This window comes from Mastomys coucha, unplaced genomic scaffold (genome assembly GCF_008632895.1).
Source record: "Mastomys coucha isolate ucsf_1 unplaced genomic scaffold, UCSF_Mcou_1 pScaffold17, whole genome shotgun sequence".
Lineage (NCBI taxonomy): Eukaryota > Metazoa > Chordata > Mammalia > Rodentia > Muridae > Mastomys > Mastomys coucha.
In genome coordinates, this window is record NW_022196899.1 from 38,632,409 (window position 1) to 38,648,738 (window position 16,330).

The 16,330-nt window shown below is 33.3% G+C and overlaps 1 protein-coding gene and 1 long non-coding RNA gene across 3 annotated transcripts in view; one reads left to right on the plus strand and one right to left on the minus strand.

Annotated features, from left to right (window-relative positions):
- The window catches only part of Pcdh10 (protocadherin 10), a 56,634-nt gene that overhangs the window by 36,392 nt on the left and 3,912 nt on the right, over window positions 1-16,330 (plus strand). The window contains exon 5 of one of the 2 annotated variants that reach the window (XM_031376717.1): window positions 4,258-8,556. The exons of the other annotated variant lie outside the window; for it this stretch is intronic. Within the exon in view, the coding sequence (XP_031232577.1) occupies window positions 4,258-4,277 (20 nt within the window). The 3' untranslated portion in view covers window positions 4,278-8,556. Of the gene's footprint in view, window positions 1-4,257; window positions 8,557-16,330 lie in introns of those variants that run through there. 2 annotated transcript variants of the gene reach the window in all.
- The window catches only part of LOC116095148, a 15,680-nt gene continuing 917 nt past the window's right edge, over window positions 1,568-16,330 (minus strand). The window contains exons 2-3 of the long non-coding RNA XR_004120474.1: window positions 4,295-4,448; window positions 1,568-1,767 (exon numbers count right to left, since the gene is read on the minus strand). This is a non-coding gene — a long non-coding RNA (uncharacterized LOC116095148). The remainder of the gene's footprint in view (window positions 1,768-4,294; window positions 4,449-16,330) is intronic.

Sequence of the window (16,330 nt, forward strand, 5' to 3'; positions counted from 1 at the left end):
AGAGGAATGCCTCAAGGATTCATTTCAAAGATTTTTCTTTCCAAAAAATGGAGACTTTACATATATTTGATAACAATGGTGTCTTCAAACACATTCCAGTTTCCAATCTACTACATGATCATTTATTACTGTCATGCTATCATAAAGTTTATATGACTTGATAAAATAAAGGATAAAGCATACCTTGAAAAGAGATCAAGTTGACATTGCAATTTAAATGTAAACTCAACTTTATACCACATCAAAGTGTTATCACTGGTCACAAAAATAATACACTATATTAAGAAAAGGCTTTATTTTTAACAATAGACCTTAAGTTCATGTAGTTCTCTCTCTCTCTCTCTCTCTCTCTCTCTCTCTCTCTCTCTCTCTCTTACAGACACACACACACACAAACACACACATATACACACAAACACACACACAGCCACATGACTACAAATCACTTTGTATTCTTCTATATGGTGATAGAGGGCAATGCACAATATATAAAATATGAATATGTGCAGATGTGAAGTTACAAGAGAAATGAAGTAGTTACCCTCCACTAGCATTTGAACACTTCTGTCCCTCTTTTTCCAACAAGGGGTTAAACACAAGGTAAAATGTCCATAGAAAAATTATAAAAGTGATTCCTCATCAGTAGTTCAAAAAATAAGACAAGAAGGTTAGAGGAACTGATTATTCCTGATTATTCAACTGGGCAAATCTCTAATGGAAACTTACCTTTAAACTGTCTTTAAGTTTATGATATGCTTTTACAGAGAGAACAGAGGGCAGGTGTATGAGACCTCCACAGGGGGTAATGAGCTCAGAATCTCACAGGCTAGATTTGCTTTATGTATGGAAAGTGTCCTAACTGTGAGGCTCATTAAACATTTCAATGAGCACTGAGGAGATGACTGATCTCAGCCCCTGAAAAATTTTCACTGCAGCGGGGTCTCAATCATTGGAGATATTTGAAGGTTGCTTTTCTTCCTCCCTGCAGAAACATATCAGGCTGCTTAACAAGTATAATTTATTTTTGTAGGGTTCTTTGTTTTATAGTAGAATAAGGTATATGATACATCCGTGTCTCTAGTAATACAAGTGATGAAATGTAACTAGTTGGCTTATCAATTATAATTTAAATGTATGTCATACTTAGTGTCTTAGGCAACTAACTGTATGGCACAAGTACTTTTTTGGGTGTGGTAATCTTCCTATTATTTAAAAGCCTGCATGTGACAGTCATTCTTCTTAAGCCATTACTTAATCAGTTTAATAAACATGCTTATTAATCTAAATGTTTTAATTTTCCCCATAATTTAAAATTTTGCTTTGCAAACTATGAAAGGCAATAGGATTACAGAGCATAAAATAACAGTTGCACAATTCATTAAAAGCTGCTTGACAAATTCTAACTGTAGATATTTGAATTTTTCTTCTCCAGAATACTTTTTCATCTCTACTTCAGATGTCAAGATAAGTGTGAAAAATGAAATGTTTCTGTGACTCACCAAGAAAAATAAAAATGCATTTAAAAAATAGAGTGTAAAAGAAGCACAAACAGTTCCTTAATTCTTTTGATCACAATGAAAAGAAAGCCTCTATCCAATGTCAGGCAACTGATTCAATGCACACACTGATGTACAGCTTTTAAAAATACATTTGAGAAATGAAAACCTGAAAGAGAAGTTCTCCAAGGAGGCTTTGATCATGCTGTGTATGTACAGAAAGACGTCAGGGAACTAAGAACGTCAGCATGTGTGCTGAATTCTTCCCACTCTGAAATAACCCACAAAAGAGCGTTATAATAATTTCAACACTGGTAGGGCCACTGTCAGGAGCATTGACTATGGATTGCTATTGCTTTTCTTAAAATACTGTCAGTATAACACTTGTCTTAATCAATAAACATTGTCTTTAAATTATGGCTAACCAAGGTTAAAGTCACTTCTTAAAAGTGTGGAAATAAAGTGGTGTGAGTACATCTTTAAGAACAGTTGAGAGAATTTTTTGCATGTCCTCTTCACTCTTATTGGTCCTTAAAGATTTGTAAGCTTCAATCAATGAGTGGGCAAGAGGAGCTAAAATTAATTTAAAAAGAAGGACATATACAGACAACAGCAGAAGCAGAGGGATTATTTCAAATATAAGGAATGTTCATGCAACTCAAATAAGACATTAAAACACATATACTGAGCTTAGTTTTTTATTTGAGTTTCTAAAATTATGTATGCTAATCCCATAACTCTGAGCCTTATGAACAGTACATGTTTTTTATAGTTTGAACATAATATATCTATTCCAGTGACTTTCTCACCAGTAGTATGTTAACCTAATAATAAACATTTGTGCATCTTCTGCATTAATGCAATAATAGCACTTTTTCCTCACAATGAATTAGATTGTATGTTGAGATTAATAGTACCATCGAGTAACTGAGATCCTTTTGTCTTTAAACTTCTGGACTAAAATTTCTTTAAGGAAAGAAGGAAGGAAAGAAGGAAGGAAGGAACAAAAGAAGGAAGGAAGGAAAGTAGACAACTGAAATGGAAATCATCTTATTTTGAAGACTTAATAACAGTTTTCAAGTTAGAATATGTTTCTGGAACAGGTGGGAAAGTAAATGACCTTGCCAGCATTATTGATAATTCTTGGCATCACACACTATTATGTCCAGTTCACCCAAACAGTGATTCTTGTCACTGTAGTGATTTGCTCAATTCATTTGGTAAATTGAATTTCTTTGGCTGTACAAAACTAACCCATGAAACAATTTTCATTTCTGATTTTTACAAACAAACCATATCATAACTACTTAAGTTACCATGTACCTGTACCAGAAAACAGGAATTTAAAGCCAAGAATAACAAAATGGGATTTAAATCTATTAAAAGAGCTATTTGTATTTGCTTGTAGAAAACTCTGTGACATTATGACTACACACAACAATAGCTACTTCCTGGTCCAGTGTTACATGTATTGCATTGTATCATGAGATGCAGGGAACCACTGTATTGAAAAATCTAATCATTTTTGGCAACTTCCATAATTGTTACTATGCAGGACGTACATATGCTCACATCGGTCTAATTTCTGTTCACAGGACTGTCTGAGATTCACAGTTCCAGCGGCATGTGTGCAGACTGTAAATTCACTGATCAGAAACTAAGTTTGTGAGGAAGAATATGTAGGAGAATCAGGGTAAAGGAACTGAAAAGATAGACCATTTACTTGAAAATAGTAGAAGTATCGGCATCAAACATTGACAATAAACCCATCAGCATAATAAATTTTGTTTAAAAAAAAAAGAACTCTCATCGGACTAGTAATCCCATTATATTATGTACAGAAATTCTTAGTTTCTATTGAAATATATGTATTCCTGATTTGATTTTCAGTGAATTATATAATATTTGGCACATCTTTATATGTAAGTTTTTTTCAGATTAGATGCTCAGTTAAGGGATATAATTCCTATTTTTTTTAAGGTAAAATATTCTCAAAGCTATGTAAAGGATAAAAAAATATCTTTAACACTACTACTAAGTAGTCTATATAATGAAATTTAGGTGCTTTTTTTATATACATATTTTTATAGGACTGGAAACATGACATAATATATTTTTCCTCATTTTGCTATTAGAATTCTTCTGAGAAAAACTGATTCTTATTACATATAAAGCTAGTTAAAATGACATCCCATGAAAATATTTTAGATAATTGTATCAAAACATCTATTATATAATGTTAAAAATGAGATAAAATAAAACTACAGAATGTGAGTCACTTTTGAATTTTTGAACACCATAGATATTTTCCTAGTTTGAGTTAAAACCTGCATAATTTTAAAGTTTATTAAAGATATCAAATTATTTATAGTTTTTTAAGACTTGTTCTAGTTGTATAATGTTTATACATTTATTTTTTCTAAATTTTGATTATATATGCACAAACCGTGAAGCAGGAATTGTTCTATAGATAATTTAAAAAGTAATTTTTGTATAATTTTTTATCGCTTTGTTAAATATGTAGTTCCCATCCAGAATGGATTTCTAAAATGTAAAAAGTGTAAATTTCAGAATGCTGAAGAACTGAACTGCAGTGACTACTAGAAACTGGGATGTTTCTGCAGCTTTGTGACACAATGTGGGTCCAACCCAGGGTTTCCCTGAGTTTCCTCTTGTCTGATTTCTTGTGCAGAAATGTGCAGTTCTAAACTCTAAACGTCAACCACTTTTTTCTTAGAGTATTTTTCTTTCTTTTTCACAGCGCGGAAAAGGATATGCTAGTCAATTCTGCAGCTTACCCGAAGCAGTATGATTTGCACAGAGTCGACCAACAAAAGCATCAACTTTTCAACTTCATTATCTTGGCCATCCAGTTAGTTGTGTGTAGCTGAGTGTTAGAATTCCAGCGGAGTCATCGTGGCCACGTGTAGGACCTAATTGCTCTCAGCAGGCCTGAGAAATGAGTTGAAATGTGCAGACTGTAGAAACTCCGTAGGCAACCAGCGTTGCCTCTCCGATCAGTGTGTGCCTGTTTACAGCACTATCTATCCTTCTCTCTCCAAATGTCACTGAGCCCTTTACATGTTTATATTCACCATGAGAAGCCAGTCATCAAGATAAAAGAAATTTGTGCATTATAAATGCAATATCACTGTTTTAAACTTGACTGTTTTATATTATTTTTGTGTGACCAAGTGTTCCCCAAACTATCCCAACTTTACAAGAGAGATGTGACTATGTTCTTTTCATCTGTGGGCTATTAAAAAAAATGTTGTATCCTAAAGACCCACAAAGTATCAAAGATATTCTGTAGTTTATACACCGTGTTGCAAAGTGTTTACTGTACTATTTCAAAGCTTCTAAATAAATATAAAATATATATTATATTATATAATTTTCCTAAGATGTGATACAAATTAGTTGGTTTTTAATGGATTCATACAACCCTCACCATACAATAAAATAGAAGGCAATTCAGGGTCCCTAAGATTAACTGAGAAATACTATCAATAGTTTGTCCTGATTTTCATACCTTGCTCAATCCTGTATTCTTCTTTCTCTAAAAGAAAGTGAAGTTCTAAGCTGCAAAAATTTGTCAAGAACTCATTGTGAATTTTCAATGCCAAAGATGTAGCTGTTAATATTGTCAGGCGGAGCACAGAAGATGTAGTTTCAAAACATCGAGCAGTCTACATGATTCCGATTCTATTTCCACGGCTTCTGAATTTAGCATCACTTAAAGCTTTTATAAAGAAACTATAAATTCACCTGTATTTGTTGTTAGGAAAATAACTGGGTGTCTGTACATTTTGTGGTGTAAAATATGTAACTGAAGATTACTATTTTAAGACGTTCTCATCATATAATTCATAGCATTTTATTTTACATAGTTTTACATAGTTTTGTGACTCTTAAGTAAACATGAATAAAAATCTATAACTCTATATATGAATATATAGAGAGGTATATAAAAATAATTATCTGAGCTGGTATGTATTAACAATAAAAATATTTAAAAAGTCTCTAAATTTAAAAAAACATTAAATAAATTTGGAGATAGAAACATGATACATTACTGTTTCAATATTATATGTGAAATTTTTATAGCTTAAATGTAGTCAGTGTTTTATTAATGAGAATATTCTTCATGGGTCAGTCTTGAAAAATTAATTTCGTCTTTTACTTTCATGTCAACAAGGTTATTAAATCCAGAAAGACATATTTTCCTTTAGTTCACATATTTTTTCTGCTGTTGCTTGTTGAAACAGGGGAGGGATAAGAATCAGAGAATGTGCGAGAGGTTCTTCCCAGCAAACCATGGAATAAATTTAACTGCCCTCTAAAACCGACTCCAGAATGATATCAAGATATTTGCTAAGCCCAAATTATAGGCTCATTTTGAAATGATAACCTTTATTTTCATCTGGTTTTATTCTCACTGTTAGCTTGAGCTACAGAATGATAAAGAATAGACTAAAATGTAACACTTGACAAATGAGTTCCATCTAATTTCATACGATTTAAAATGAAGTTTAAATTAAGATGGATCATTAAAATACATACATGCAGTCATTAGCCCTTCTCATATTAGTTTAGAGTAACATCTAGTGCCATTTTTGATACTACTGAATTACATAATAATGTATCATAATGCCATTTTGTTTATAGCAACATAATGTAAGCGTCATCCTGTCTCTGAGGGACCATTTGAAAAAGAGACCAGTTGATCATATGTGACTCCAAAGCATATATACTGACTGGGTACCACAGAAATCTTTTCTCAAATGTATGGCATACTACATGATAGACTATTTTAGTAAGAAGATGTTATATATAATTTAATTGAGAAAAGGTTTTTTTCTAATTACTTTTAAATCAAAAAATGCTTTTTTATTCAATCACTTTAGTAGTATTAAAACCATTTTTGCTTCAATTTACAGTCCTGCATTAACATCCATATTCATCTCTCATGTTCACCTCACATACAATGGTTGGACTAATTCATTTGATTTAAAACTCTTTTTAAAATCTTTCATGTCATATGCAATATACATTATGCATCCTTTTCAGACATATAGTCATGTGCTAGCAGTTTTTGCATATAATAGCAGCTCTCTAGAGTAATTTGTACTGTAGTTTTAAATTGTATCACTGTTTTACAAAACAGATATAATTTGACAAACCAAATTCGTAAAATACACAACATTACGTGCTAGTATCATTTATCAATAATTGCATGCAGGATAAATTAGAAGTGATGCTGGAGATACGATTTCAGTAAATTGATTGAAATATTATATTTCAAAAACAAAGTCTATAAGAAAGCAGCAGTGAAACAAGAGAGCAATAAAGCACGACAGGCAACTTCATCAGCACATCAAGGAGAGGCAGTGTAGGTTTCACGCTGAATCTGATCGTTTCAGTATCCAGTCTGCTATTACTGTGTACATGCTCAAGGAAATGATAGAATTAGACAGTGTTTCATCCATAATACATGTCCAATAACAAAGTGGAATTTACCCCTTATTTAGTCTCATTAGTTTTAGAGCAGTAAAACTCAAAAAATTTTCCTGTGGAAAGAGTGTTGTACGTTTTTAATGGTATGTCAAATGACAATTTTTAGGAATATTTCATCCACATGTAAAGTTATAATTTTAATCTGTGAGCATACTTTTGTAAAATCACCTTAAGTCAAGTCTATAAATATTGCATCATAATGGAATCAAAGATATAACAATGTCAATGATATAAATGTGTCACCCTTTTTAGGAAACATGTATATTTAGTTTTAGGAAAATATTAAATGCAATGCCTTTATCCAACAGTGTGACTTAGAAATCATATAGAGTATATAAATATTTTCATTATCCATTCTCTTTTGTTTCTAGTTTGTGCTATAATTTGTCCTCAGATGCTCTGAAATGTTGAATTGCTTTTGCTTTTCCATAAAATGGAAGAAAACTATTCCCTGCAGTTCTTGACATATAGGCTGTCAGAAGTAGGCATTGATATTACTGTAGAATCTTGCAGAGTTGTGTATGGAGTTTATTAAACTGAATATGATGAATGTTTGCCAAGATAAATAAGGTATTTATGGTATTGAAAGATAATGACATTGTTTTTGTCATTATGTTTAATTTTCCCCTTCATAACAATGTGTGGCATAAATACTCACAGAACTACAAAACCTTTAATACTGTTATACTCAATGATTTTGCTGGAATCATATATTTTCTCATACCAGAACTTTTTTCCGTTCTTAATCCTTCCTCAAGTCTAATTTTGTAGTGGTAAAGGCTTTGCATTAACATCCTTTTTATGTTCCTTTTTTAACAAGGAATACCAGAAAATTGCTAAATTCAATATTTTTTACATCCTGAAGTAGTAAAGTTATTTTGTATATTGTTAGTACTTCAAGAAATATCCCCCCCTGAGAAGTTGGACAAAACCCTTATGCAGTAATCTGTGAAATTGTTCAGTAGAGAATATTTTCTGCAAACACTTGGCTTAGATTTTAGATCTTAGCATTCTCTCAGAATGCTGGTAGCTGTGTGCCGCCAGAGTATAGCAGGCAATAATATGACTTTGATTCTAATACTTTTAGTGTGCATGCATGTGTTTCTAATCACTGTTATTTTTTAAGTATTTGTAAAATTAGAAAAAAAATCTTTTCTTGAAAACTCGTCAGATGCTTAGTTTGAAGTTTTTCTCCCCAGATGTTTTTTGAGGAGTGTGAAAATACTGCACTGTGGATGCAGAAAATATTACATTTTCACATGCAACTTAAAAAAAATTCTGGAACATAGAACTCTCACTTCCCAAACATCTGTATGTCCTTGAGCTGAAGGTGAGCAGGGAGCTTCAGTTCTATGGACAAGTCTGATACAATTATCTGTGAGTGAAAACAGGGTATTATAACACATGAGTTTCAGTCTTAATTGCAGTGTTGTTACTGTGAATGCTATAACCATACATAAGTAAAATGTGTGTAAATGTAATATATTATTTTATACTGCTGTATACATACAAAATCAATAAAACTAGGATACATATCACACCATCTTTCCATGCATGGATCTTCCACTGACGTCGTGGGAGCTTTGAATAAAACCACCAGTGGCAAACGTGGCCCTATGTATAAAAATGACTGATGATGACTTAGTAATTTCAGTAAATTCAGTATTAATATCGCAGGTCGAAGGGACATCTGCTCAAAATTGTGTATCTCTTGGAACAACATATGGGAGACTTTGAAGAATTTGTTGTGTTTACAGATTGGGTGTAGGCATTCAATTCCACGTGAATCTCAGTATTACCCCAACAAATCTTTTAAGTCAACATTTTTCCAATGAGTGCTGGATTATTTTAACTTAAAACTTTTAAAGTAATAACAAGGATTCCCCAAATGTTAACATATAAATAAATTGTACATAAAATGTGAGTGCCTGCAAGTGATAAGGTAAACACTTTATCTAAAATGAGAGAAACCCATCACTTCATAGCCAAAGCTTATGGAAACACATGAAAAAAGGTCATATCTGTGTCACTTTCAGAGAAGAAACTATGAATGACAGGAGAGGTTCATCTTATATAATTTCAAAATCATCTAAATTAGCTCTATAGAAACTTTGCTCTCAAGGAGCTGAAGGTAGAAACAACGTACTTCTTATTCTCATATGCGATTAGTATAGCTACTTTTCATTAGTTCAAACTCTACACACTCAACCTAAAAGCTCCCTCTTATCAGAAAGCAAGTAAAGGGTAGGCATTTGTTTTCCTTTGAACTTCTTTTCTATAGAAAGGATCAACCGGAATGATAATTCTCCAAAAAATGTTATCAATAATAATTATGGGTTGTCTATGTTTCTTCTTACCTTGTTGTCATTCTTTCTGAAGACCATAGCAACAGTTTTTACATTAAATAAAATACATCATAGAGGTAAAATTTTCTACTTACTCACATAGTTTGGGGCATCACAAGTTATAAGGATCTATTATACTCTCACAAAAATTCTAATTTGATTAGGAACGTAAACAAATGAAAAGAAATTGTATAGTGGTGAAAAGATGAAAATTAAGTGATTGAAATAATCAGTGAATGCTGAGACTGACTTTGAATAAATATTAACCTGAAAATATATAAAGCAACATAATTATAGTAAGAAAATCTAGCTAGAACAGTATCAAGGAACATCTTTCATATAGAAGAAACTAGTTCATTTTTAAAAATTACATATATATGTGTGAAACAGGGTACCCTTTGAAATACCATTTTTATGATGAATCATCCCCCCAAATGTTTGCAACACACTGAATGATATGATCTCAGTTTCAAATTTAAACAACTTCATGCAGCAGAAAGTAGAGGAAGATGTTTTGAAAAGTCACTTCACTCTGATAACAACTCTGCTCTCTGTGAAATATAGATAAATATTGTTAATTATAGGACCTTTTCTGAAAATTAAGTGAGCTCCTTTATAGAAAATTTATAGCACAATGGTAAACTATAGTTAGGTTTCATCAGTTTTATTATCATTTAAATCACTTTATTACCATCATTGATTTTAAACACTGTAGAACACAATCTACAAATGGAAAACATCCCAGCCTACTGGAGAGTTGTAGTTAAACAAGGATCATTTCAAAACCTGAAGGTGAGTCTCCACTTCTTTGAGTATCCATTCATCAGCTCTTTCTCTCCGTTTGCATACAGAACACAGAGCAGGAAATAAACTCATCCATATGAGAGGACTGATCTTTTTTCAGCTTCCTCAGCAACTCTAACAGAATAATTTATTTCTATGATTGAAAAATGCAGAAATCTGAATGTGGCATAACTAGCTACACCTTTCCTGCCAATGGCCTTTCTGAACATTGTTGGGAGTGCTGTACATTTGATGGGATCTTACTTGTACATAATTATAATTTTTACATGTCTTCTATTCTCTTTGAAAATTACTTGAGGCAGCCTTCAGTATGTGCTCAATGCAACTGGACTGTTTAATGGTTCTAGTTGGAGAGGCCTTTGCCTGGTAAAAGGGCCTGCTTTCTTAGTGTTAACCTTTGATGTTTAAAACATTTCCAGAATTCTCTTATTCTTTTGAATTTAGTAATTTCCTTTATATTTTCCAGTTAAAGAATGCAATCCATACTAATCAGTAATCAAATTGGTGTTTCCAAAGGAGCATTTCCATCTTAAAAGGACTTATTAATTCATGTGGAAATATAAGTGGGGGCCATCATGTGGATGATAATAAGTATGTGATATTTTGTCTCTTTATTTTCCTTGGATGATTATTCTAAAATTCTTTAACCAGTTTTGGAGATAAAGAACTGTCTTCACACTGCAGTCATGTTATGTGAATGAGAATCCTTATTCTTTTCTTTCTCTTCCCCTTTTGTAAGTAACTTTTCTCTGTGCCATAAGAGACAGAACAAAGACAAACACAGGCATTCATGTGGGGAATACAGAAGCCAAAAAGTAAGCTTTATTCTAAAATGGGTGAAATTTATTTCTCCTTTTTAAAAAATGATTGATTTTTATCTTATTTATACATATACATGTGTGTTTTTTTGAAAGTATACCATTTTTTTTCTGGTTCCTGAGAAGACCAGAAGAGGGCTTTGAAGCTCTTCTTTGGAGCATGGAGCTGTAGTTACAGGCAGTTGTGATTTTCTTTTTTATATGGATAGCAAGTATTCTTAAGCTTTGAGCCATCTTTCTAGCCCAGAGAAGGATTTCTGTCTTCATATTTTAAAAATACAATGAATAATGTAACAAATAGCTATTTAAATTTCTCCATAATTCCATTTCTCTTAAAAGTGTGGGGAAACAAACATTGACGATAACTAATCACAATTTAATTTTGCTGTAATACAAGAAAACCATTGGTCTCTTATAAGGTTATTATGACCTTGTAGCTAGGGTAACAATGTAGTAAACATTTTTTTAGACCAAACTAATGAAAATAGAGGAAAAGAAAAGACTATACAGACATTAAAGAAGACCAGTATATTTGTGGAAAGAAATTGTGTAAATTAGGTTTTGTCTTAGTTTCTCTGTCTATGGTAATTTAATGAACATATATATATATATATATGTATATATATATATGCCTCTTAATGGTAGATGTTATGGATATTGAATAAGTAACTCTAAAGTTAGAGTGCCTCTCCCAGAGGAATCAGGCCAAACTACTGCTGGTTTACCAAGAATAAACTGGAGAATCTGGCTTAAGAAAAAAACATCATTATTGTGCCTAGTGAACTCTGGCAACTGAGATTGATGGGCAACAATATTCCTGGGGAAACAAGAACAAATGTCAACTCACTTCCCATAGGCAGTTAACAGACCAAAGTTCAGGTACCACTAAAGTCCAACTTGGTGAATGAATGAGTTTTATTGAGTATTTACAGAAGTATGGGTGAGAAGTTACTTATAGGAACATAAATGACCCCAAGACAGCTAAATAATAGCAAAGCCCATCTTAGAATGGATAAGAGATCATAAAAGTTAGAAACCTGAAGTGAAATGTGCACTCTTAAGATAACTCAAAATCTTGAAAAGTGCCCTCATCGATTGACTCAGCTGGTCTTAAGAGCAACATGAAGTTCCGTTGGTCTTTGCTTCTTCTAGGCTTTTCTAGGTCTGGAGGGGGTGGGTTTCTTCTTGTTCCAGGAAGCTCAGTTTATCTGAGAATGACTTTCAGCAGGGCCTGCTACTGATGCGCTCTTAGGGAAAGACGAAGCCTCTGAATCTTTTCAGATTAGGGAAATCCCTGAAGTTATTTTAAGTTGCTTACTACCTGGGCTTAATAAGCATCCTTGAAAGATGGTTCACCTTCTCTTAACAGCGGTTCTCTGTTCTCAAGTTCCCTAATGCTGTGACCTTTTAATACATGTCCTCATGTTGTGGTGTCCCCTAATCATAAAATTCCTTCCTTGCTGCTTCATAATTGCAATTTTGTTACTGTTATTAATTGCAAAGTAAAATCTGGTGAACATTCTTGAGAAGGTTGCAACCTACAAGTTGAGAACCACTGCCTTAGATCATCCTGTTATTTTACTTCCTTTTGCCTCAGTGAGCTACTCTCTTAAGATAGAAGGTTTTAATATTGGTGATAACAACCTCTACTCATAACAGCTTAAGGTAGTTCAATTGATTTAGTGAAATACAGAAAGAAAAATAAGAAAGGGTGGAAAGGGTTCTTGAAATTGCCATCCATTCAATCCATTAGTTAGTGAAAAAGTTCTACTCCCATTATATGGGACCAGATAAGACATTTATCTAAAGTTGGATAGACAGAGGAGGAAGACAGAAAGGTGCCACATCTGAGCAGGCACAAAACAGCACACTGAGTATCACTGAGGTTGCATCCAGGAACAGTATAATCAGATGACCAAGACATTCTTGTCAAATCTATTTATGAGCAAGAAGAAACAGTTTTGCCCAGTCCCATCTGATGGAAACAAACAAAAGAAAAGAAAAACAAACAAACCAACAACAACCATAACAACTTATTTGGCTAGGTTCTAGTCATCAAGAGTATGTACTAATGACACTGTACTGTTGGAAGTCTCCTTGAACATGCCAGTTATGGAGGCTCACAACTCTAATTTCACAGTAAGATCTTTAAAACGCTGACATGAATTTATCATTTGGATACAAGCTGAGATTTCTAGAAAGCAGCAAGGTCTCAATAGGATGAAAAGTAGATACATGCCCAAGAGGAAGAAGACCAGGAGGATACCCAGTTTTGAAAAACATGCATTTGATGGATGTTCTCTGGCAGTGGCCACAAAGGAAACTGAAAGACCTGTGTCATTAGCTTAGGTAACGGAAACCATATGGAATGGGGATTTATATAACTATAACTCTAACAAAGAAGGATTTGCCTTTTACTCTGAAGCTAGGGTGGACATACTCTAAGTCATAATTTATCCCATTTAAACTGACTGTCTAGAATCTAGAGGGACACTGAATTTGATTGGTGCTCTTTTCAAGAGCTCAACATTGTTGAGTCAAAGGAGATGGCTCAGTCTGTAAGTACCTGTGACATATCCTCAGCACTAAGACAGGGGAAAGTGTGCACATCTATATCCCCAATACAATGGAAGAAATTACAGAACAATCCCTAGGGCTAACTGGCCAGCAAGGTTGACTAAATTTAGAAGTGATAGTTTCAGTCAGAGCCTTTTTCTCAAAAAAAAAAGTAGGAAAAAGATAGAAGACAATCCATGCCGACTTACAGTGCCTACATTCACACATGTGCGTGTAGACCTACCCATACCACTTAGGCACAAACACAACTTAGCACTGTCTATTTTAAGAAATTAAATGAATGTCATTGTCACTCTCAATAATGCCTCAATCCATACGTGCTTGAAAAGTGTTCCGTATTCCATGGGTAGTGATACCCATCACCTTGTATTATTGAATTGTGGCCAAACCAATACCAAGCTGCTCACTGTAATCATATCCAAGCCCAGATGTATGTTACAAGAATTAAATACAGCTTCCAGCCACACAACAGGTCAGCTAATGTAGGGTACATGAGACAGACAAGGAAGACAACTTTATTTGAAAACATGGCTGAATGGGCTGGAGATGTAAGCCAGTCAGAAGTCAATGAGAGATATGTATTATGAGGTGTGTGCACAGTGTGTGCACAGGTTCATTCCTCACTTTCACACACAGACTCAATCACATCTTAGGAAAATTTAGTCATTTAAGAAGCTGGAGAACAGTTGTCCACAGTCCATCTTGTCTGTAACATTTTAAGAAGGGTTTATTTTTATATTTTAAAAGCAGAATTTAATACTTTTATTTTTTGTTAAGATCTTACTCTGTAACGAAGTCTGGTCTGGAACTTACTATGCAGCCCGAGCCTGGTTTGAAATCAGTTATCCTCCTGCCTCAGTTTCTTACATGCTGAGATTATAAACATAAGCCATAACACCTGTATTTAAAAACAAATACAGAAGTTTATTTTTCTTAAACTGGAGAGCTATTTAGTTGTTAAGAGCACTGGCTGGTCTTCAAGAGAAAGAAGATTCAATCCCCAGCACTCACATGCCAGATTCATTTATAGACATGTAAGGCTAGGCTATGGGTGGCTTTGGATTTGGACTTCTGTTACCTGTCCTAGTTTTATTTCTGTGGCTTACACTTCCAGCTCACAGAGTATCTCTGTGAGAAGTCAGGACAAGAACTCAAAGCAGAACTGGAAGACAAAAGCATGGAGGAATGCTGCTTGCTGGCTTACACATTCCCCTTGCTAGCTTAACCCAGGAGTGCCTCCCTAGGCTTCCTCAGACATTCCACTTTTTTATCAATAACAAACACACCCATGGACCAATCTGATAGAGACAGTACCTCAACTGAGATTCTCTTTTCATGTAACTCTTAGCTGTGTTGACAGTTAATGGTAACTAGGATAAAATTTTTGGTAGTGAGAAGAACCATTTGAATCACATAGCATAAAGACAGAGCCAGGAAGCTGCCCTGAACAACCAGTCATCAGACTTTCTGAGAACTATTGCCACCTGCCATGATTAATTCTCCATGCTTAGATTGTTTGTGAAGGTTCAAAATGCTGTTTTTCAAGGTATACAGTTTTCATAAATCATGGCTTTCTAAAGGTCCTCTAACCTTTATTTAGATCTCTTTATTATCAATTTATGAAAGCTCATAATATAATTTGAGGTATATCTATTTAAATTTATGCCAAAGGCACTTGATAAATTCTTTGAACCGTCAAGTGAGCTTTTTCAGATTTTGAAAAATTTCTTCAATTATTATTTAATTTTTTGTGTGTACTTTCCTTTATTACAGATGCCTTATCACTTAAGATCCTTTCTCTACTAACTGCTAGGGTTTGTTGTTGTTGGTCACTTTTTTTGTTGTTTTGTTTTTTAACCTAGTTTCAAAGTCTGCTTTCTAAGATAACATTTGGTTTGTTTATTAAGTGTTTATCTTTTAATAGTTTAAGATTTCCATCTTCTAAGATCTTTACCTGTCAAATTTCCATTGGTCTTAACAACTGATTGTTACATTTATAATATTAACTCTAAGAAGTTTCCCTTTCTATTCCTCAAGACAGTCATTTCAACTCTTTTCCTACATTGAATCTTTTTCTCAATTCATCCTGAATGTCTGAGATGAGAGACATCTCAGTCAATAGTGTCTCTTTCTTGGAATTGGTATAAAAAGATTACAGAAATAAAGGTAGCACAGTGGTACAGATTTTTCTGGCACAAATCAAGACTTTTCAACATAATTTCAGTAAGAAAGAATAAAAGTGTATCACTATAGTTACAATAAAATTTGAACTCAATGTATGAATGAGAGACATCTCAATGAGTCGTGTCTATTTCTTAGAATTATGGTAAAAATGTTATTTATATAAATGAAGGTAATACAGTGGTATAGATTTTCCTGGCACATATAAGATGTAGGATATAATTCCAACCAGAAAGTTAGAAATATATCACTTGACTATCTTTTTTTTCAGTTTGTAAAGTTTTATTTGTTTTTTTAAGTTTTATTACATTATAATGAGAAAAGTTACATGATTTCAATTTATTTGAATTTGTTAACATTTAAAAACATATTTTAAGTAAGTAGAATTAAATCACATTATTGCTTTCCTTTTGTACCCCAACACCTCCCAGAGATCCTCTCTTTAATACCTACAATATCTTTTTTGTCATATTCTTTAAAATTTATCAAATATTATAACAATAAAAATCAGTGTTATAAAAGTTGTTTGAGCTGGGCAGTGGTGGCACACGCCTTTAATCTAAGCACTTAGGAGGCAGAGGCAGGTGGATTT